General features: G+C 43.2%; 1 protein-coding gene across 2 annotated transcripts in view; it reads left to right on the top strand.

Annotated features, from left to right (window-relative positions):
• Positions 1-19892, top strand: part of RBM28 (RNA binding motif protein 28) — a 32431-nt gene extending 12539 nt beyond the window's left edge. The window contains exons 10-19 of one of the 2 annotated variants that reach the window (XM_032401628.1): positions 717-826; positions 3619-3692; positions 4660-4795; positions 5799-5863; positions 7655-7813; positions 10654-10803; positions 11119-11193; positions 13536-13792; positions 14417-14516; positions 17261-19892. In XM_032401628.1, the coding sequence (XP_032257519.1) occupies positions 717-826; positions 3619-3692; positions 4660-4795; positions 5799-5863; positions 7655-7813; positions 10654-10803; positions 11119-11193; positions 13536-13792; positions 14417-14516; positions 17261-17395 (1261 nt within the window). In that variant the 3' untranslated portion in view covers positions 17396-19892. The remainder of the gene's footprint in view (positions 1-716; positions 827-3618; positions 3693-4659; positions 4796-5798; positions 5864-7654; positions 7814-10653; positions 10804-11118; positions 11194-13535; positions 13793-14416; positions 14517-17260) is intronic. The other variant, XM_032401629.1, reaches the window with a different exon arrangement.
• Positions 19893-24253: the final 4361 nt, after the last annotated feature.

A 24253-nucleotide genomic window follows, 5' to 3' on the forward strand; every position in this document is an offset into this window, starting at 1 on the left:
ACGGACACATGTACACACTTGACTTTTCTCATCAGCCTGCTGTGAATCTTCTGTTTGTAATAAGAGAAACTAATTTTGGCCAATGTAAATGAAGAAGCGGGTTTGTTGGATGAACATTGGGTGGTTCACAGGATCAAAGCTGTCGAAGAGTAAACCTTAAGAAGGAGATGAAAATCTGGGATGTTTTGGGCCCCAGCTGTAGGAGGCTGTGGGTCTTTTCTCTGGGAACACTTACTGCCTTTTTTTTTTCCTTCTCAAGGCATAACATATATTCTGTAAAGTGCATTAATCTAAATGTACAGCTCAGTGAAATTTTTCGTGCGTATATACCCATGTAACCACCACCCAGATCAAGATATAGGACATTTTCAGATTTCTGCTTCCCAGAAGTTTCCTTTGGGTGGGGTATTGCTATTTTGAAATGAATCTGCATCAACAGCTTCTGGCCTTTGTGTATGTCTGTTCAAGTTTTCAATTCCTGGGGGAGAGAATCTGATTGACATGGAAAGGCTAGTCAGTTATGGATGAGGGGCAGAGTCACACGTCAGAGGCTGGGCCACTGGGGGCCTCCCCTATGTATTGGTACTATACCTGAACCCCAGAGGGTGGTCATGAGCAAGAGTACCACTCCATTTGGTGTCTTACTCACCTTGTACTAGAACACAGGATCTCACTTTGGTAATTGACTTTTCTTGTGACTTGACTATCTTCCGTAGAAACCTGTCTTTTGACTCAGAGGAAGAAGAACTCGGGGAGCTCCTCCAGCAATTTGGAGATCTTAAATATGTCCGTATTGTCTTGCATCCAGACACAGAGCATTCTAAAGGTACTTGTTGTCAGCTTGTTAGGCCCTAAAAAGGTGGAGACTGCTGCCATGGACACTGACTAGGTTACTTGAGAGCATAATGTGTGTCATTCTGAGGGGTCTACAGTCCATCCAGCCCAGGTTTCTGTGGTCCATAGAAGCACCAAGGACATTCTGAGGTTGTCTTCCAAGATATCAAACTCAGCATCTTTAATGGTGCTGCCAGCCACAATTTTGTCTAAGCTTTTTAAGCCCTTGCTTATTTACTTTAGGGTAATGAATTCCATTTGTTGTTCTCCTTTGAATTTCAAATGTGATAGCATCTCATGGGTATTAATCATTCCACATTGCTTGAAATTACTGGGATCTTTTTCAGTTGCTTTTGTTAGAGATGGAAGCTAACAGAAATTTTGTTGCAGTGGCAACAGTCAGAAGGAAAGCTGTATATAGCAGGACTGCTGCCTTAGATTTTTTTCCCTAAAGCTATTTCTTTTGAACTTTTAAGGATTGGCCCCAGTTCATTCTAGTGTACTGTTGTTTAGGGGAGCAGCATCTTTTCAGTCTATTCATAATCTTTGATTTCATCAACTGCAGTCATTCTCCTAAAGCAGTGAATTCTTAATTCATTCTGGTTCTTGCTTCCTTTGAGATCTAGCAAAAGCTATGAACCCTCTCTCCAGAAAAATGCCACTTCTGAGGGTTTGTGGGCTTTCTGGAATCTATTCAAGGGTTAAGAACCTCTATTCTAAACCATACTTTCCAAATTGATGAGACCTGATCATTTTTGGTTTTTCCTTAGCCAAAAAGATATAAGTAGGTCAGTATGATGGAAAGAAAGCTGAACTGCTTCCTGGATATTAGGGATCTAATTGTAGCTGAGCCATAGACCAGCTGGGTGATTTTGGCAAATTGTTTAACCACGTCAGGCTTCAGTTTCTTATCTGTAAAATGAATAGGTTCAACTGGAGTAATCACTTAATGTGTCTTCAACTCTAATACTCAACTATACTTCTTGGACCTTCTCCATTTCCAGTATGTTTTTCTAAAAATGGGCAACTAGAATTGCATAGAATGTTCCTAGTACTATAGGATATTGCATTACTTTGATATCTTTTGTTTCTTTTTGAGTGCAGTAGTCTGTTGGGTTGGTATTTTCAGAATGTAGTCAATAGTTGACTTGCTCAGTCTCTTTCTTGATCTATTAAAATTAGCTTAATGATTTTAATAAGCATAGTTTTATTATTTTTTAAAGATTTTATTTATTTATTTGTCAGAGAGAGAGGAAGAGAGAGAGAGTGAGCACAAGATTTTATTTATTTATTTGTCAGAGAGAGAGGAAGAGAGAGAGAGTGAGCTGCAGGCAGAGGGAGAGGCAGGCTCCCTGCCGAGCAAGGAGCCCAATGCGGAACTCCGTCCCAGGACCCTGGGATTATGACCTGAGCTGAAGGCAGATGCTCAACGGACTGAGCCACCCAGGTGTCCCAAATACATTGTTTTTTTCTAGCTCTTATTAAATTTTTTTGCCTACTCACACAGCCTTGGCCGCCTCCTAGCATTTATCCCTGTCAGCATGCTATTTCGCTGTCTAGGAGAGCTAAAAATTATCTGTAGACTTTTAGGGAAGTGTTAAGACTAAACCCAGTACTGACCTAGGAATTTCCAGTGTTAAAATTCTTACCCATTCAGAGAGAAGTACCTTTTTTCTTCATATTGGATGAATAAGCTAATCTGTCAGTTAGAACATATTTCCCCCATCTTCCTCCCTTTCTTTCTGTATTGTTCATTTCTTCCTATTGAGTATCTATTAATGCCAGGCACTATGGTAGGTGCTAGCAGCCTCAAACATGGCCCTTACTCCTGAGGCATTCCTTCTGTTTGGGAACATGCCACCTGACCAGAGCTGTAAAAAGAGAGATGTGATTGGAGGCTTGGTGGGTGGGGCACTTGGCCCTGCCTGGAGGAGGCAGGAAGGACCTCACCTAGATGGTGACTCTTGGGTTGGCCTGCCACGTGTGTTGTCTCAGTCTGCTGCCGTTCATTCTTTTAGAGGACAAAAGATCAATCAGTGCCCCAGTAGCTCTAGGAAATACAACATTTTTTTCATATATGAGGGAATATTTAAATTTGTATAAAGGAATACTAACAAAATAGTATGAAACTTGTATTTCTTTTTTGGAGTCTACTGTAAGGTGAACTTTTTTTCTTTGCTGATAAAAACTCCTTTTTATCAATAGCAGAAATTAGGATGGATTGATTGGCTCTGCATCTAACCAGTGATAGGTGAGCCTGTGCAAATTTGAGGGTATGAGTCAAGAATTGAGCTTATGGCTTTCTGGTTCACTGCTGTATTCATGTGATAGAGGCCAGGGACTTTGACTGCAAGAGGCCAGGCCGCCCATATCTGATGTCTCCCAAGTGCCTTTGAGGACAGTGAGATCTGTAATTAATTTCAGGTTAGGTGGTTCCTGCCTCATTTTTTAGTCCTCTAAAAGGCAAGCAAGTAAATAATGCTGATTTAGGTGGAATTTCTCTACCATATCTTGTGGCTTTTTCTTACTAAGGAGAGCAACGATGAGACTAAAGTTCTAAGAAGCATTGGAAAAGATGAAGTAATAGTAAAATTTCATTGTAAGCACATGTCCCATCTATCTTTGAACCTTCAGTGCCTGGCGCAGTGCTGTCTCCTGGCCCCTAACGGAAGGACGCTGCCCCCCCTTCCACTCTGTGTCAGCCCGCCATTTGTAGCGTCATCTTTGGCATCCTGGTGGGCCATAGGGGTTGGGCATCTCACTTAATTTTGTTTCTCTGTGCAGGTTGTGCATTTGCCCAGTTCATGACTCAAGAAGCAGCTCAGAAATGCCTTGAAGCTGCTTCTCCAGAGACTGAGGTAAGGAGGACATTTCTTTTACCCCTTAACTTAGGGCATAGTGGCTCCGAACACCAGCATCTGCTGTTTATGCCGGCTTTATTCATACTGTCAATAATATAATAATAATAAAGCTAACACTTATTGAGCACTTGGTGTGTGTTAGGCACTCAGCTTTACATGTATTACCTTATTTAATCCTTATGTCAGTTCTGCAGGGGTATGTAAGGTAATTACAATTATTATACCTATTGGAGTGCCTGGGTAGCTTAGTCGGTTGAGGGTCTGACTCTTGACTTCAGCTCAGGTCTCAATCTCCAGGGTTGTGAGTTCAAACCCCATGTTGGGCTCCACACTGGGCATGGAGTGTACTTAAAAAAAAAAAGATCAATTATTATACCTATTTTATAAGTGAGGAAGCAGGTATAATAATATATCTAATGTTTATTAATCACTGTCTGTATGTCAGCCTCTGTCATAGGCTGATGACATGAAAGGTTGGGACAAGAGGGGATTAAGGTCATCTGTAAAGTGGAGTCAATGAGAAAAAATGTATGGGTGATGGATTTTTCTGTGTATTCTATAAGCAAGTATATAGTGTTTTGAGATAAGTTACCCTGTATTGTCATTATCTCTTAAATTCTCTTAAGTAGAGTTAATACTACCATTTCATTAGCTTTCTTTAGAATTTAAAAAATTGGCTCTATATAGATCAATTTTCCTCAATTTGGGCCTACTTTGGGCCTAATCAACTCCCATAAAATAAATTACTACTAACTGCCCTAAGTATACACATGGCCTTTTGCACAGCTATACTAGATGTTAGGCTCAGTAGTCCACGTGCAGCCACCTGGGCTAAAACATCCTATGGGTTGGGTTCCATAGCATAATTGGGATTTGCTGTTTTCCCTTTCCTTGGCATTCCTTGTCGGGGGCTTTGTCTCTACTCATTGTGAATTTTAAGAGAGAGGGTTGCAATCTGTTACAGGGTGGTGGGCTTAAACTGGATGGCCGGCAGCTCAGGGTCGACTTGGCAGTGACCCGTGATGAGGCTGCAAAGCTGCAGACAAAGAAGGTGAAGAAGCCTACTGGGACCCGGAGCCTCTACCTGGCCCGAGAAGGCTGTGAGTAGTGGAAGGGGGGCTGAGCCCGGCTTCTGACCCGCGGGCCCCGTGCCATGACAGTGACCAGCAGCAGTATGTCTGGGGGCATGTTTCACATTCAAAACCCACATGTCCTCTTCAACAGCGTTACATTATTATTCCACTCGAGCAGATGGGGCTTTCTGTTAGGAAGCCTTCACTCAGTTTGTCGGTTAACCAGTCCCATTCTCCTTTCTGCCTGCCTGCCTTGAGACCTTTAGGTCAGAGGATTAGCAGGGCAAAGAGGGAGGAAAAGTTCAAATTACCTTTGCTTCTTGTCATGATTTCTGATAGTTTTTCTGAAGGAGTTGAAAATTATGACTAAAATTACCCTTCTGAATTATTCATAGATTTAAAATGTGCACCCAGTACCTTTCCCTTAATGTCAGAAAGATAATCAGACATTAGCTTCAATTAAAAAACAAAACCAAACCGAAGAATCCCTTCCTCTAGGTCATATGGTGTTTGTCAGCCTAGCTGCCGCGCAGCCGCACAGCCCAGACTGGTGGTGTAAGGCCCTTAGCCTTTGGTTCTCGGCCTCTGTCTGGCCAGGTGGCTGTTTTCAGGTTGGCTTAACTCACTGCTTAGGACTGACCCTCAAGTACTCGAGGAACAGTAAAATTCCAAGGGCAGGGTATAGGGGGAGCATTTTTGTATCCCAAATACCTAAAATGTACTTGTTTTCAGAACTTCTTCTAGGCCTTTCCATCTGATGTTGGGCATACGCACATGAAGCTTTTTGAGGGGAGGGAAGGAGAAGAGGAACAAATTCACAAAATGTTCAGTTTTAGTCCTTGAGAGCAGCACAGAGCTGAGAACTTAGCCCTGTAGCCTATTTCTGGACCTACCCAAATGCCACTATGTCCTGGCCAGCATAGTCCTCTGGGCCCTGTACAAAGAGCTTGCATCATTCAAATCACATTCCTCTTGTTGCTCAGTGAAAATTCCCTTGCTGATGTCTTGGCCTTTTTCCCTCTTTTTGCAGTGATTCGTGCTGGGACTAAGGCTGCCGAGGGTGTGAGTGCTGCTGATATGGCCAAAAGAGAAAGGGTGGGTAGATTAGGCATCAGCCTTCAAGTTCTGCATGACTTATTATAAATCAATAAATAATAGCTATTCAATGCTGGAGGTGCCTGTCAGAGAGCCAAGCATCAGTCACAGACCCTGCTTGCTTACAGGCTTGTTAGAGGGAAGCACACGGATAAAACAGCAAATAACCCAATATTGTACATCATATTATGTGAGCATTGTATGCCATTATAAGGACTGGGTCTTATTCTTTAATTTCCCAATGCTCAGCAGTAAATGTTTGCCAAATAGTATGCTTCTACAAAATGCGATAGGCACTTAGAGGCTAAGGCTATATATAATTAGGTGTCAGTGTAAAGGCAGAATAACCTAAGAAAGGAAGATCAGAATGGGCTGGAGTTAGTAGGGAAGGAGGTAGATGCGGGTCTTAGGAGGAAGAGTTAAGATGTCCTTTTTTGGTAGGGGGCTATGTCCAGATTGTAAAATCATCTTAGGAAAACTCCATGTCATGAGAGTTTCCACTGATAACTGATATCATTGAGTTTCTTTGCTGCTTGGTAGTGTTCATTCGAAATAATTTTAACTTTAGCCCAAGTAGCCTACTTTCAAATAAGCCAGCCTAGAATGATAAAGAGGCATGACTGTGAAGAGAATGAGCTTTGGAGCTTGAAGGTACAGAAGATGAAGAAGAGAGATGAGAATATAATGACACCAAGAGGCAGTGTGTTTCTCCTGTATACAGTTTCTACTCTCGTGTTCACAACTTTTTTTGGTAGTGAGCATCTGGAAATCATGGTATTTGGCGGGCATTGTATGCCCCTTTCTGATCACAACATGATAGTGACACATTTTAATTTTCCCTTAGAACAAACTTTTCTAGCAAAAAGCTCAGATTATATGCATTATAATTCACAACAGGCACAGCTTTTCCTGGGAGAAAAATCATACTGTTGAGCTCAGGCATGAGAGCCTCTTCAAATAACCCTTTAATATTCATTTCCAGAGTATCTTTATTTTGTGATTTGTTAGTACATTTTCCAAATAAGGAACAGCAGAAATAAGACTTGGTAAAAGAAAAAATTTAATTTAAACTTTTTTCTCCCAACCTGATTTTTAAAAAACACACTGGGAGAAGAATGTTACCCTCTCACTTTAGCAAACGTTGCCCTGGGGCTAGTGTTTTGTGCAGCACAGTTGAGTCCAATGCTCCAGAAGCAAAATTCATTTCTGTGGTCATGGACCGTCTTTTGCCTCAAGGTGGCAGAGTTGAGACAACATTCTATCAAGTATTCTTTAAACAAATTCCATTTCCTTTTGGAAGGACTAGATAATTAGCTTGAATTGGTGGGCAGATAAGGACTAGGCATAGATGGTAAGCACAATATTATTTATTATTTGCTTTGGGCCGGGTTTTGAGTTTGGGATTTTCTTTTCTTTTTTTTTTTTGTATATTACCTCGTTTCAGCCTTATATCAGTGCTGAGAGATTGGTATTTTGACCCACAGTTCCACTTTGTAGAGGGGAAAAACTGAGGCTTAAAAAATTTCATGTAACTTCTCCAGTTAGGGATGGATTTCCAATTTAGTCTGAATCTAGAGCCCATGATCTTACCAACTATTCACCATCTTGCCTCTTTGAAGCTTTCTTTCCCTGTGCTAGGCATCATAAGGCTGAAGGTGGGTGATTTCCCTCCTTTTGTCCATATGTGTGGTTATTGGATGGGGGGTGGTGGTCACAGTTCTTTCCTTTTGGAGAGTTATGAACCTGCAATTTTAAAGGGTGGATTGTATTAACAGTTTGTTGTTCTTTCAGTTTGAGCTGCTGAAGCATCAGAAACTCAAGGACCAGAATATCTTTGTGTCCCAGACCAGGCTCTGCCTGCACAACCTCCCAAAGGGTGTGGACGACAAAAAGCTCAGAAAGCTGCTGCTGAGTGCCACCCGAGGGGAGAAGGGGGTGCGCCTCAAGGAGGTGAGAATTGGCCCTGCCCACTCTGAAGTTTGGTACTCATCTTGGATCACATTGAGTGTTTATTTCAGACTGTGGTGCTAGTAGATTGACAGTTTCTTTTGGGTGCATTGTCAACAGATGAGGCTGAGTTTGGCAGTTTTCATGTTTGTTTGTTTGTTTTCTCTTCTTAGAACTGCCTTTCACACGCATTGTCCAAATTGCAGCAGAATGTGAGGAAGTGTCTGCCCTCATGAATTAATTTGAATGCTTGCTGTGTGCTCAGCATCATAGTAGGTGCTGTACTGTTAATTTTCTCGCAGAGAAAATAATCTGTGTAGTTTGCTCTTTAGAAGAACATTTTAGTGCCATCTAGGCTCTTACTGTATGGAAAGTGCTGTGTGGTAAGCACAGAGAGCCATGCAGGTCTTCAGCAGTTGTAGTTGTAGTAGACAAACCCTGGATTTGCACCGAGATTTGATCAGACCGCCGTGTGAGTCCAGAGACTTCTCCTCTGCCCCAGCCTCTGCAAGCCTGTGTCACGGCACTTACTGTTACACCGTCCTGTCATTGTCTGACAGTCATTTCTCCCGACCAGAAGGAGCTCTCGGAGAGGAGGTCTGTCATTGCTCCCAGGTCTTGGCAGAGTACCTGCAACACAGTAATCTCTCAATCTATATTTATTGAATAAGTAACACAGCCAATATTATAAATCTACTTTGCTCTGATTTGTGACTGTAAACTGTTTTCCTAATCCTGGAAAATCTCTTCAAAATGTATGGCATTGGTATTTGGGGAATTACATGGGAGAATGTGGCCGTATCAGCACATATCTGACACCGCTCTCAGTACAACTGGTCAAAGTGTTACTGGCGGAGAGGTCAGTTGTGTAATGCCTCGTATCAGCATCCACAACACTTAGTAAGTGCCTGTACATTGAAGACCTGTCATCAGTTAGGGAAAATTTATTTTTTAAAGATTTTATTTATTTGAGAGTGAGAACACGCGAGAGAGCACAAGCAGGGTGAGCAGCAGAGGGAGACAGAAAGGGAGAAGCAGACTCCCCGCTGAACAGGGAGCCCAAAGCAGGGCTCGATCCCAGGACCCTGGGATCATGACCTGAGCCAAAGGCAGATGCTTAACTGACTGAGCCACCCAGGCACCCCCAGTTAGGGAAATTCATGTGTTTTACAATATTTGCATTGTGTTGAATTTTTTCTTTGTTTATTTATTTGTTTATTTTAAAACTCTATTGTCATTTTAAGGGGATTTTTTTTTTTTTTAAGATTTATTTATTTGTTTGAGAGAGAAAGAGCACGAGCAGGAGGGGCAGAGGGAAAGGGAGAGCAAGAATCTCAAGCAGACTCCACGCTGAGCATGGAGCCCCATGCAGGGCTCGATGTCACTACCCTGAGATCCTGACCTGAGCTGAAACCAAGAGTCGGACGCTTAACTGACTACACCACCCCAGTGCCCCTTGAATTTTCTCTTTTAATTCTTTAATATGTGTAGGTATAATATCTCAGCAGGATCATAAGCTTCTTGAGGACAGGAACCTCACTCTAAGCTTTTCTTAACTTCCCTACAGTACCTGGCACAGTTGTAGGGACAGTGTAGGCACCAGAAGTATACCCCATGCAGCATCCAGGTGTCCTAATACCTAGGTGTCTCCATCACATCAGAACTACAGCTTCCAGGAGTAATAGCATGTAACCAATCAGTTTTTCCAAGATATGCTACTATGGTATGGTATCCTCGATGCCCCAGGATGCCTATTACATTCAGCTTAAGGATTTAAGGAAAAATCATGCCAGAGAAGATCTGAACTCTGAGCAAAGCCAGCTGAAGCTTCTTCCTATACTCCTGAGGCTATGTTAGGCAGGCCCTTCCCCATGCCTGAATGTCTTTCTTAAAGATTTATTTATTGGAAAACTACATCAAAAACTAATGATGTAATGTATGGCGATTAACATAACATAATAAAAAACAAATAAATAAAAATAAAATAAAATAAAATTTGCCTAAAGCAAAAACAAACAAAAAGATTTATTTGTTTATTTGAGAAAGAGAGAGAGAAGAAGGAGAGGGAGAGAAGCAGACTCCCTACTGAGTGGGGAGCCCAACTCAGTGCTCGATCTCACAACTCTGAGATCCTGACCTGAGTGAAATCAAGAGTTGGATACTTAACCGACTGAGCCCCTCAATGTCTTTCTTTTTTTTTTTTAAAGATTGTATTTATTTATTCGACAGATAGAGAGCACAAGTAGGCAGAGTGGCAGGCAGAAGCAGAGGGAGAGGGAGAAGCAGGCTCTCTGCTGAGCAGGGAGCCAGACATGGGGCTCGATCCCAGGACCCCAGAATTATGACCCGAGCCGAAGACAGCCGCTTAACCGACTGAGCCACCCAGGCACCCCCCCCCCCCGATGTCTTTCTTAAACTAAAGCCATCAGGCCTTCTTTTTCTTCTTTAGTAATTTCCTTTCTGAGTAGCTTCTTCAGTGATGAGATCTATGGACAGCACTTCATCCTCACTGATAACTTACACCATTTAAAGTACCATATACCGCTCAACTTGTATGTATTGTTCACAGTTGGCTATTATAATTGGGGGGTATTTTATTTACATGCTTATTTATAGGTTTTTGTGGATCTCTGTAAACTCTTAGAAAGCTAGAAAGTGTCTATTTAATTGGTTTTATGCCTTCAGTAGGTGTGTTCTAATAAGACATTGGTTGGTATTACTCCAGTATGAGTGTTGTGGCAGTGATATGGATGAGGCTTCTGTTCCAATCACCTGATTTTGCAGGGAGTCCGTTCATGCTCTCATCCTGTAATCATGGGTTCTTTCTCTTGGTCTACTCTTAGTGTAGGGTGATGCGAGACCTCAAAGGAGTGCATGGGAAAGTTAAGGGTCAGTCCCTGGGCTATGCCTTTGCAGAGTTCCAGGAGCACGAGCATGCCCTGACAGCCCTACGCCACATCAACAACAATCCGGAGATCTTTGGGCCTCTGAAGGTGAGCCTCAGCCTGTGGGCGGACCTGTTCCTTGAGGGCCATTTGCAGAAAACCATTTCTCTCCTTTATGTCCAGTGTCCTCTGACTTGTGTGTGATGGGAAAGGGTAGCCAGTCCGTGGAGGGAATGAGCAGTGGTTCAGCTGATAAGATGATTAGCAGGAATTGAAATCTAAATTGGATAGACTTTGTGCAGAACGGCCCCTTACCTTTAAGTAGAGTAAGTGAGCAAGAGAGGGGGCCGGGGTGGGGGACAGCTCAGCTCACTGCACTCAGAAACCTAAGAAATCTACTGAATGACATTCTCCTTCTGACAGAGACCGATAGTGGAGTTCTCTTTGGAGGATCGAAGAAAACTTAAAATAAAGGAACTGAGGATTCAGCGCAGCCTGGTATAGAACTGAAATGTTTTTCTGTTTTTGCTTGTTTTTTTTTGTTTTTTTTTTTTTTAATTGTGGTCAGATAACACCTAACATAAAATTTACTATTTTTAAGTGTATAGTTCAGTTAAAACAGTCTTTTTCAGGCTATATTTAAACTCCTATTTTGTTCAGTTTGTGGTTCTGCACCCTTGAAGTAGGTCTCTACCTCATTAGGTTGTTACCCTTTACTCTTAGTTCCCTAGAACTCTCCAGGCCATCTTCTCTGCTGGCCTCTCGTGATAGGTCCACAGAGGGGAAAGGAAGGAGAGAGGAGCATCAGGCTGATGTTATGAGCAATAAGTAAGAGCAGTTCAGTGTTTGGTGACGTTCCTGTCAAAGGTAATGGCCCAGATGAAAGTTTTACATTGCTGTAGATTTCAGCTATCTCTTCCATAATTCTTCCTTCTTAGATGGCTCCAGAAACGTGCTGCCTGATAGTTTTAGTATTGTTTTTAATCTAGTGTGGTGTAAAGGAAAGAACGGGAACATGGTTACTCATGTTCAGACTCAGGCTGTACCCCTGAGTTCCATGGCAAGTTAAGTACCTCTCTCAGCTTCAGTTTAGTTTGTAAAATAGGATTACCAGTATCTGCCTCACATGACCGATAAGGATTAAATTGGTCACAGTGCTTGGTCAGCGCATAATCAGTACTCATTCTCTTACCCCTCTTGCCCTAGGACTAGAAGGCCAGAGTATTCTTGATACCATAACTGCTACAGCTTTCATGGATAATATACCTGAATTTGCTTATATACCAAACATCTGCAGTCTTTGTGGTGTGTACCATGGGCCTGGCCAATGGAAGAGCAGTTTCAGTGGTTAATACAGTGGTCCTGGGTAGGAAAATCTGGGATCTGGTTCTTGTTTGAGGTAGCTTTGTTGTCCTAGGTAGAGACTGACTTACTGCCTTAAGCTATTGCTTCAGAGTGATTCTGAAACTAGAGGCTTAAAAAACGATTCAGATGGCTTTATTTGTTGCTTATACTTGTGTACATACTGCTCTTTCTGTGTAAAAGTGCCCTTTTCCCGGACTAAAGGATACTTCTACACAGTTTCCATATTCAGATCAAATGTGCTTCCTCAAGTAGCATTTTCCCACCTTTCTCAAAAGTGGTAAGACCTCATAACTTGTACTTTCGTGAACTTCCTTAAGGTCTTTAGTTTTTCACTTTGCCTTATTTGTGTGTCTCTAATCCTCCACTAGTCTGTGAGTCCTCAAAGGTAGACACTATTTTTTCTCTCTGTACCCTTTCCTTAGAAACGGAGACTGGCGTATTACAGGCATATAATAGATCTTTGTTGTATCAATTATTACACTAATGTGGATCTTTTTTTTCCTTCTACCACAGTGCAGCATAAATTCGTAACATACTTTATGCCTTCCTTCTCATAGCATCTTTTCCTAGTCTTCATTTCAATTTTTCCTTCTCTAGTGTTCTTCCTTTCTTTATGTAGATTCGAGTTTCTGACCTCAGTCATCTTCCTTCTCTGAAGAAATTCACTTAGCCTTTTCTTGCAAGACAGGTCCCCTAGTGACAAATTCTTTTAATTTTGTTTGTCTGAGAAAGTCTTTATTTCTCCATCACTTTTGAAGGATGATTGTACTGGATACAGAATTCTAGGTTGGTGACTTTTTCCCCCCAAAACTTAAATATTTCTCTGTTCTTTTTTACATGGCTTCTGAAGAGAAATTCAGTGTAATAATATCTTTGTTTTCTGTAGGTAAGGTATTCTTTATCTTACCCCCCACCCCTTCTTTCCAGATCTTCACTTTTGTCTTTGATTTTCTACAGTTTGGTATGATATGCCTGGGTAGAGAGTTTTTGGTATATATCCTGTTCGGTATTTGGCTGAGCTTCCTGCTAAAGGAATACTTAAATACTAAATAATAGTATGTTTAGTGTCTGTCACTAAGTTTGGTAAATTCTCTTATTACTTCAAATATTTCTTCTGTTCCTTTCTTTCTTCTCCGTCTGGGATTCCCATCACACATTTGTTTAGTAACTGCCCCATGCTACTGGTTTTTCTTTTTTCTTTCTTCCTACTGGCTTTCGAGTCCTGGGCGTGCATGTACTTTCCCCTGTTCCTGCATATGGAAAGGGAAGTGGTGGTTTTGTGTCCCCCAGCCTGGTAGCCGTCTGTTACTCTGTCAGGGCCTGTAAACTTGTATTCACTCTCCTATAATTTCTAACTATTCAGGGGAAGACTTCTCCTTCTTTCACTAAGCTCGCGGAAACCTCCTTTTCTGCTGAGTGTTTCCAGCAAATAAACCTCATCCAGAAACTAGATGGCAGTCTCTTGTTTTATGCAGCAAAAAGTGAAATCCAAGCCTGCAAATGGTGAGCCTCAGCAGGAACAACCAGCACTTGGAAAAGACCAGCAATGGAAAGCAACTCAAAACCACACACAGGAACAAAGCAAGGCCCCCCTGGAGCAGAAGGGGAAGCTGCATTCGTCCTTGTGGACAGGGTTCCAGACCAAGGCTGAAGTGGAGCAGGTGGAGCTGCCTGATGGAAAGAAGAGAAGAAAGGTCCTGGTGCTTCCCTCGCACCGAGGCCCCAAAATTAGGTGAGATGCAGAATGGTGGCATAGCACAGCGGGTGGCTTCTCAGAGGGTTTGGTTTTGCTTAGCCCTTTTCCTCCTTGTGGCTTTTGTTTGGATGAAAGGTACGTTTAGCACTGTGTCAGTCCCCATAAAGGGTTAACGTGCAAGCATCTCTATACTGGCAGAGATGCCGCTGTTGGAACAATTGGAGGCTGGAATAGGACTAGCGGAGGGGGCCTCGGAGGAACTCCTAGGGCAGCTTTTGTGCCATTTTTTTCCTCATCTGAAGAGCTTGCTCCCATCCAGAGGGCTGTCTCTGTCAGCTGAGGCCCACCTACTTGAGTTCATCTTGCAGATCCTGTTTGAGGCAGCAGATTCGTGCTATCAACAAAAGTCAGTCTTTACAACATATTTGTTAAATAAATGACGGTTTTTGGGAATCCCTTGAGGTTTTAAGCCAAAATAAAAGAGTATACAAATGTTAAGCCTTAGGATATTCTGTTAGTTTCCCTTTTTAGAATGACTCATCCTGGGCTTAGAAAAGAGCCAGTGTAAGATAAGGAATTTCATCCTGTGGCTGAGTCGGCCTCGGAGGTGCCAGTTAGAGGGAGAACTCAGAGTGACACTTACCTGACCTCTTATTTCAGGCTGCGGGACAAAGGCAAAGTGAAGTCTCTCCCTCCCAAAAAGCCAAAGCCCCAGATGACCCAGCAGAAGCCAGAGAAGCAGATGTTACCTTCCAAGCAGGTGAGTTCTACAGGGCACGAGGCTTTGGTATGGCAAGGCTGTGCCACGGCTGGTAGCCACTTCTGTGCCCTGATTAGCTAAGCAAAAAGAAAGGGCTTCTGGATTGCAACACCCTCTTTTAGAGGCTGTTGAGGTGTGGGGTTGTAGACGTGGAGAGAACCTGGGGCGCCTGGCTGGCTCAGTCAGAAAAGCATGTGACTCTCGATCTTCGGGTCATGAGTTCGAGAACCATGTTGGATGTAGAAATTATTTTAAAAAAAAAGATAAATAAACTTGAAATGGAGGCACCTGGCTGGCTCAGTCTGTAGAGGATGCAACTCTTGATCTCAGGGTTGTAGGTTCGAGCCCCATGTTGGGTGTAGAGATTACTTAAAAATAAAAATCTTAGGGGCGCCTGGGTGGCTCAGTCGGTTAAGCATCTGACTTTGATTTCAGCTCAGGTCTTGATCTCAGGGTTGTGAGTTCAAGCCCCGCATTGGGCTCCACACTGGGCACGGAGCTTACTTAAAAAAATCTTAAATAAAATAAATAAGAAATAAGGAAATAAATAAGTTATTAACTAAGTAAATTAATAGATAAATAAAATAAAAGTAGAAAGAACCCACACGTTAGTTTCTCTACTTCAATCATTCTCTTATTTTACCTATTCTTCATACATACTGCCCCCTGCCCAGAGTATATTAAGGCAAACTCAGCTTCACATGTAAATATGCCTTATATGAAAATGAGGTGTATTGCTCAGAAAAATACCTCAGAATGCATCTCCAACTGACTGGGCCTTAAAAATATGTACATATTATGCCATTATCATATCTAATGAAATTAATAAGAAGCCTTTAATATCATCTAATATGCAGCCCGTATTAAAATGTCCCCAGTTACCTCAAAAATATTCTTTTGTAGTTGGTTAGTACAGATTAAGATCCAGACAGAGTCCACACATTACATTTGGTTTTTATATCTCTTAAATCTTTTTTTTCCTATAATAACTCAGTCTTCCTCATCAGCCCCCTTTTTTCCATGCTGATAATTTGTTGGAGAAACTGAGTTATTTGCCCTTTAGAATGTATTACATTTTGAGTTTAGCTGCTTGCTGCCTTGTGTCATTTAACCTGTCCTGTCATACCTGGTGTTGTCTATAAACTGGTAGTTAGATGTACAGGCTTGATTAGATTCAAGTCCAGTTTTCTTTTTCTTTTTGTACAGACTTTATTTATTTTTAAATCATCTCTATACCCAGTGTGGGGCTTGAACTCATAACCCCGAGATCAAGAGTCGCATGCTCCACCGACTGAGCCGGCCACGTGCCCCTCAAGAGTATTTCATGAGTGGTGCTGGGTGCTTTCTGTCGCATCAGCATCCTAAGGCACATAACGTCTGGTTACCCCATGTTTAGCTGATGCTCAGGTTGATTAGTAGGTCTGTAGGCTTAGAGATTGTCCTCCTCTCTTCCATTTGTGAAGTTCCCATCAGTCTCTCACCTAATGGTTTTTAGCACCCATTGATGATTACTGTCTAGATCCATGATTTCATATGGGGTGCAGAATGGTGATTTTCTAGCGTTTTGTTTTTGGGGTTTTTTTTTCAGTTCTTTTGCATTGTTTTGGTAGAATTCTAGAGAAAAATATCTTCCCTTGTCAACTATATGGTTACCATGAAATACCATATGTATAGGAAAGGCAGGATAAATGCTTGATTTAATTTCTCTTTATCAGTTTTCAGAGTAATGAGTTGGTGCCCTACCAACCTCCTATGGTGACCAATAAGATCTTTTTAGTATTACAGATTCCTGAGTTTTTTTTTTTTTTTTTAAGATTTCATTTATTTATTTGACAGAGAGACAGAGAGAGCAGGAACACAAGCAGGGGGAGTGGGAGTGGGAGAGGGAGAAGCAGACTTCCTGCCGAGCAGGGAGCCCGATGCGGGGCTCGATCCCAGGATCCTGGGATCATAACCTGAGCTGAAGGCAGACCCTTAATGACTGAGCCACCCAGGCGCCCCAGATTCCTGAGTTTTTATATACCTGATATGTTGCAATCAAATGCAGTTATTATTCTTGTCCCATTTAGGCCAGCAGAAGGCCCTTCAGGTTGGCTCCTGAGTCCTTCTGGTACACCCTGCCTTTGGTGGTGTCCTTGCTTTCTGGTACAACCAGACGTCCCAGCTCATCTTACATATTTCTTTCCTGGTCCTGGCATTAGCCATTTTTCCAAGCAGCCCTAGTTCCTTTTAGTAGAAAATTGTGGTTCTACATTCTTGAACATTTGAAGTCAAGATTTCTTTTCCCCTTCCCTTGTCCCTTTCTTTTAAGTTTCAAGGGTAAAAGAAGCATTAGCTTCTCCTACTCAAGGAATCTGTGCCTCTGGGAAGTCTGACCCATACCGTACTATCTTACAGAGCTCTATCTCTGAAATCCCATAAGCAGGATTCTTGTTGAGGGAAAGGGCCAGGAAGAAGGTGCAAACTCTGGGTTGACTCATCTGCGAGAAGGTTCTTGCAGAAGCGTTTGAGAGTGAGAGCTCTGAAGCACCTGCACAGTGTTTTAGTGGGGCCCTTCTCTTAGGCATTCCTGGTCTGGTTTCTGCCAATGGATGGTTCATTTTGGGTTTTTCTAAGGGTCACTCTCTGAATGTCCACCTCCTGTGGCCGACAAGATTTCTTATATTCTCTCTTGGGTGGCATAAAGGTAAGGTGACATTCAATGCTTGAAATTGATCTTGTTTTTCCTTACCTTTCATTTATAGGCCCCTGGGAAGAAAGCTAAGGGAAATAAGACCGAAATCCGCTTCAATCAGCTGGTCGAACAATATAAGCAGAAATTACTGGGACCTTCTAAAGGAGTACCTCTTGCAAAGAGGAGCAAATGGTTTGACAGTTGATGGTGGCAGCGGACTGGATAAGAAGCTGGATTCTTGGTCAAGCTCCCAGGTCTCCTTCCTCCCCCTAATGTTATTCTCTGAGGGAAGGACACCCCCCTTCCTCCCCAGGGCACTGCCACTTTGTTGGGAGGCCCCCTGGGCTGTGCACATTTGAACTTTGGGCCCTCCCCAGTGCGTGATTAGTGAACCACAGAGAGAAATCTCAGAAAAACATCACGATGCTTATTGTGTATTATCCAAGTTATTGTGTGAATTGTATCTGTAATTATCGCCCATTTAATCCTTTGTTTCTCAAATGGAAACACTTGTAAAAAGGATTCTTGAGGACTGAATTTTTAAGATGTATATTTTGTTAAGTGTCTCCTCTAAATGAGCTATTTTTTGGCTTTTTGAATAACAAACTATTTCTCATTTCTAATAGATGTGAATCCTTTATTATTTATGAACATTGACATTCCTAACTCTAATTCAGTTACATAGTTCTAAATAATGCAGGAATTAAGTAAGAACGGAGAAAAATGATTTCCAACCTAATCTCTGAGAGTGGGAGAGACTGGGAAAGTCATTGAGAGCAGTGGGGCCTGGCAGAGAGCAACACCTGATAATTATTTGTCAGATAAGTAGGTTATTCTGGGCAGTTGACTAGAAATCAGTTTGCAGTGGCCCACTGTCACTAGCCTGGCTGGTGATGACCCACCTTTTCTTTCCTCAGGACTTAACAGAGGTAGGAGTTGGTCGAGGGAGCGGTGAGCATGAGGCCTAGGCTCTAGCTTGTCCTGCCTTACCTAATGGGTGGCCTTGAACCAGACACAGACTCTCTGAGCCTTAGTTTTCTCATTTGTAGAGTAAGGAATTGAACCGGAGTTTTCTCTGATCCATTTTGGCTCTACTGTTTTTCTAATTCATTCATTCTAATTCATAATCTTTTAAACTCAAAGAGGATAGAGATGACTCTATTTCCCAAAATTTTAGAGGTATCACAAAAGCTGGGAGGGATGAATAAATATTAGAGAGTCAAGATCCAAAAAAGATCACGATAGCCTGAAGGAATGGGCTGAATCTGATCAGATGAAAATCACTGGGACCAAACATAAATTCCTTCACTGGGGTTCAAAAGCCCTACTGCATAAATTCCGGTTGGAGAGTTTGAGTTGATTGAATTCACATTATGAAGCAACAGTATGGCTGCCACACATGTAATAGGACGGTTAGCTGTAGTAGTAGAAACAGGATGTCTCCAGAGAGTCAGCTGCTAATACTCCGGGCTGGCCACACCACACCTATGAGACAAATGTAATGACCAAGGTGGTGAAGGAAATCAAAAAGAGAGATGGAAACACAATCGGTCATGAGTTGATTGTTGTTGAATCTGGTCGTAGGTAAATGCAGATGTATTATACTGTTCTCTCTGCTTTTGTGGACATTTGAAATTTTCCATAATAAAAAGTTAAGAAGTTTAGAAAGTCAGATGAGTAACTGAAAGAAACCGGTCTGACTTGCCTGAGAAGGGAATTCTTGGAATGTTATTAGCTGTTGGTAGAGCCCAGAAGGATCTATGGAGGCAGATGAGTAAAAGTCACAAGGAATCGGATTTTGGAAGAACTTCAGTGTAGCTGTCAGAGGGGCATGAGTCCCATCTCTGGAACAGACCAAGTAGACTAAGTCCCGGATAGTGCCAGGGGGTTCCAGTACCAGGGGATTGGGCTAGAGGAGGCCATAAGGATTGGTCAGCTGAGTAATGTTTGGCCCCAGGATGACCTGAAGATGGGCTTTATGTCTTCACCCTAGTCCCTGAGGCCCCGTTCTAAAGCAGACGTCATCATTCTCTGTGCAGTGGCCTGCAGCTACTTGGTCCTCCTGAAGTCCGCCCCAGACAGTGCCCTCGGTTCTCCAGCCCCTGCCACCTCTCCTACTTGTCTCTGTCCTTCTCTCCCTTCCTTTCATTTTGGCTTCCCAGCCCTTCCTTCAGTTCCTTTGACTCTACCACCTCGGGACCTTTGTGTTTGTTCCCTTCGCCTGGAGAACTTTTCCCTCAGATCTTTCGCTTATCACTCAGATCTCCACCGAGCTGTCACCCCTCCTGGAGCTCTTTCCTGGCCAAAGTAGGGCTCTTCTTCCCCTCCTCTCTGTCCTGCCCCCATCACTGAATCCTGTTACTGTGCTTATTTTCTTCCTAGCACTCAGTCTATCTGGAATTACTTGTTTGTTCCCCTCGTTAGAATGTTTGCTTTGTGAGAGGAACTTGATCTCTCCTTGGTCCTGGAGACACAGCACCTAGAATTGAACCTGGCACATAGTAGGCAAGGAGTAAATGTTTTTTGAATGAAAAAAAAATGGGCAAAGGAAGAAACAATACTCAGTGGGTCAGAGAAAGAGTTGGAAATATAGTCCAAAGTTCTTGACTCTGTCCAGTCCAACCTGGGGCTATAATAAATGATGCTTTTTTTTTTTTTAAAAGATTTTATTTATTTATTTGAGAGAGAGAGAACACACAAGAGAGGGGCAAGGTCAGAGGGAGAAGCAGACTCCCTAATGAGCAGGGAGCCCGATGCGGGACTAGATCCGGGATCTCTAGGATCATGACCTGAGCCGAAGGCAGTCGCTTAACCAACTGAGCCACCCAGACGCCCCTAAATGATGCTTTCTTGAGAACCGTTGCAACCCTAGGGATATGGCTGTTGCAGTATCTTGGGAGAACCAATGAATGCTCAAAAATGCCCTGAATTGGTTTAAAAATGGATAAAGGAGAGACCCTGAAAATACTTAAAAGCCTTTCTTGGGCGAGAACCAAAGGACAGGGGCTGTATCTCCAGAGATCTCTTGAGACAGTATGACTTGGGGAGTTTGAAACGTTCTTGAAATAGCTTGGCCACACATCTGTCCTAGGAAGGTCTGTACACTGTGGAGGGAGCAAGATACTTTATTAAGGTATACACAGACTGACTCCACCATCTGTCTGTTAGCTAATCTGTTTTCTCTTGGCCAACTCTGCTCACCAGATACTTTTTTGGGGTATACAAATATCTATGAATTAACATTCAAAAATATGTCTTAACATTTAGAATAGATAAAAATTGGTGTTCATTCAGATAGCTTTGCCATATTCTCTTAGATCCAGATGCTTCTTCTGATAGCTTTCGCAACCTCGCAAAGTTAGTGCTCAGTTCTTTTAAAAAGTGATATGCGGACCAGTCATCCACGTTCTCAACAACCCGATTCCTTATATGGTATTGTCCTTCGGGACACCTTACAGTGCGTTATCTTTGCCTCGGGAGTATTACTGCATGAGAGTTGTGCTCACTTCTTCACTTCAGAGCCTAAAGTTCATGAAATGGAATTTTCTGAAGTAAACATGAAGGTAGAGCTACAGACTGCTTAGTCAAAAAACAACAATAACATTTTGTTAACATCCAAGACCGAATGCCTTCAGTCAAACTTAAGTTTCAGTAGCATCTTCCTGCTTGGTTACAGTAGCCTGGCTCAGAAATCTTTCTTTTAAATAAAGAGTCTTTTTTTTTTTTTTTTAAAGATTTTATTTATTTATTTGACAGAGAGAGACACAGCGAGAGAGGGAACACAAGCAGGGGGAGTGGGAGAGGGAGAAGCAGGCTCCCCGCAGAGCAGGGAGCCCGATGCGGGGCTCAATCCCAGGACCCTGGGATCATGACCTGAGCCGAAGGCAGTCGCTTAACGACTGAGCCACCCAGGCGTCCCTTAAATAAAGAGTCTTAAGATTGTGTGGTATTTCTTTGCTTTTTGGGGGGCTACTTGGTAGTTTTGAGGAATCTGCTCTGATCCAGGAGCTTTAGTCCCTTCCTTTAAGGGTTAGCTTGCAACAAGCATCATGTTTCAGCTGTCTTCTGTAAACTTCTGTGACACAGTTAGGACATGTGAATTCATTCTCTTAAGTTTTTCATTTTATTTCCAGCATAGCTAACATAGTGTTATATTCGTTTCAGGTGTGCAATATAGCGATTCAACAATTATATACATCACCTGGTGCTCATCACGACCAGTGCACTCCTTAATCCCCATCACCTGTTTCACCCATCCCCCCCACCTCCCCTCTGGTAACCAGCAGATTGTTCTCTATAGTTAAGCGTCTGTTTCTTGGTTTGTCTCTTTTTTCCTTTGCTCATTTGTTTTGTTTCTTAAATTTACATATGAGTGAAATCATAAGGTATTTGTCTTTCTCTGACTGACTTATTTATAATACTCTCTAGATCCATCCATGTTGTTGCAAATGGCAAGATTTCATTCTTTTTTATGGCTGAATGTGAACTCATTTTTCAAAATACTTCCAAACATCTTGTGGTCTGTTTTTGCCTTGAAAAGAATTTTTCCAGTGAAGCATTCAGAGCCCAGAACCTTAGGGCGCCAGAGATCCCCTTCTCACCATGTATTTGGCCTTCAGTCATCTGAGGAAGCAGGAGGTCAACTATGCCAGAGCGAGTGCTGACCACCCAGAATCTTCAGTCTTATGCCCTCTGATTGACCAAGGAGCTGGTTCTCTGCTTTATATCCCCATGACTCACTTTTTGAGGCGTGATTGACAGGCATCTGCCAATTCTGTCCTAGAAGTAGCAGTTCTACCCACGCAACTTGGCAAGTTCCTGAAACTTCTCCACTCCATCATGGCAGTAGCTCCATCATCAGACTGTGAGGATGCCCAAGATAAATTGGTATTTCAGTTTGTTTCAGATGACGCTCACCTGTGCTTTCTCCCACTCAGCCTTAACTGGTGCTTCCAGGGCTGGGAGGAGCTTGCTTTGTTTCTCTCAGGCCAGGTAAAGATTTTCAGCCTTCCTTTGTCCAAGGTTGACCTATTTAGAAGTTACCCACAGGTGTTGTCTTATGTTGGTTCTCTAGTTCTTGTTCTGATGCCTCTTCCTTACCAGGATTGATTGCAGAGTCTGAGACTGCTCATTGATTGGGGTGCTCTTCAGTGGCCCAGCCGTGGATGAGTTATAGGTATCTCTGCAATTACTTTGGCTTCTGATTCTGAACGGGCGTTCGGCTGTGGACAGGCTCCTGTGCTTGAGAAGGAATGCACTGGGAGGAATATGGAAGACACGAGACTGAGCCTGGTAACTAATTCTGACAAGAAAACTGCAGAGTCACCAGAATACCTTTGGACCACCCACAAATGGAGCGTCTTGATAGATGGCTAATCCGGTTTTCCTTAGACTTGTCTGTGCTGCCCAGAGCCTGCCGCCATTTATCAGACAGAGGACCTCACTGCTGCAGAGTCATCCTGAATCTCTGTCACTGGCCATTTGACAAAAGGAAAATCCTTTCTGCCCTTGAGGGCAGGGACTATATTTCACACTTTTCTACATACTCTGCAGGACGTGACAATAATTTACACATAGTAGGAGTTCATTTCATTCTGTTGAACTCACTGAAGGCCATCTGCTTCAGGGCTTAGCTGGGCTTACGGAGGACAACAGAGTCATTTCCTGAGTGAGGTATGTGAAAGGGACCCAAAATACGAAGTGATAGAATACTAAAGAGCTAGTCACAGTCCCTTGAACACACCACCTGTGTCCTTTTTACTGTTCTTGTCCATCCGTGCTAGTTCCTTGTCCAAAGTGAACACCTTTCCACTGGTGTGCTATCCGGTATTCACGCTGGATTTCTCCCTGGGGACCCTGCCCAAACCGGGGAACTGCAATCCCTCCCTCAGTCTCTGACACTTACTAGGTGGCAGCCACTGACAGAGCATACACAACTGCGGCTGACTTGTCATTTCTTTAGGCCTTGCCTCCTCAAGGGGACTGAGCCACCGATGGCAAGAACTTGCTCCCTGTGATCCCAGCCCCAGGGCTTAGGACGTGGCTGTGTCTCTGTCTCTGTGGCCACATAGCCTGCCCCGTGCCAGGCCTCAGTTTTCCCACTGGCACAAAAGAGTTTCCTGAAGGAGTATGGGCTTCCCCTGTCCTGTGTGTCTCCACATCCTTGCAGATGTGGCCCAGAAAAGCCCGTGGCTGTCGAGAGTGGTAGGGCCACAGCCATGGGTTCTAGGTCGTTAAAAAGAAAACCACAGGCCCAAAATGGTGTCTCTTAGGCCAAGCCACCAAACCCGGGCTTAATGTCTAACTTAATTGCCTTTTCAATCTCCCCCAGAAACGTAAATCTTAGCCTGTCAATCAGGAATTTTCTGATAAGCACCAAGGAGGTCATCTGTCACACGAGGGCCCCTCTGTCCCCCGAAGGAAGATGAGATAATCTAGGGGAAGGTGACTTTGCCTTTCTTTTCTTTTCCTTTCTCTTCTTTTGCTAATAACTATCTTGCTCCACCCTCCCTCTAGAAAACCCTTCCATTTTGTACAGCTCCTCACAGCAGTCCCTCTACTTAAGCGTCCTCCGCTAGATGGGACGCTGCCCATTCATGAATTGCTAAATAAAGTCAATCAGATCTTCAAATCTACTCAGTTTTGTTTTTTTAATTGTGTCAGGCGTGGAGTGTGGGCAAAGGCAAGGCTGGGGGCTGCCCATCAACCTCAGCCACCCCCCCCAACCTGTGGGAGAGGGCAGCCAAGACTTGGGGTGAGTGGGAATGTCCTCCAACCTCTCCCGGCTTCAAGCTTTCCTCCTGATGGGAGAAAGAACACAAAAACTTCTTCCTCTCATTTCTCCTGACCCTTCCCTGAGGCGGTTGGGGCTGGGAGCAGCCTGGTTGTGGGAGAAGCCTGCCTGAGGACCTGCGGTCTGGCCATGACAGGTGCAGAGTGGTATCAGGACCCGACCCACCTTGACCGGGGGGAGGGGCGCTGGGCGTGAGCACTGCTCTTCTCACGTGAGGGCCAGCTCTGCGGGGCGACCTGCTTTCTCAGAGCCTTTGCTTACTCCTTACCT

Source organism: Phoca vitulina, unplaced genomic scaffold (assembly GCF_004348235.1).
Source record: "Phoca vitulina isolate PV1807 unplaced genomic scaffold, GSC_HSeal_1.0 scaffold4, whole genome shotgun sequence".
NCBI classification, from domain to species: Eukaryota; Metazoa; Chordata; class Mammalia; order Carnivora; family Phocidae; genus Phoca; species Phoca vitulina.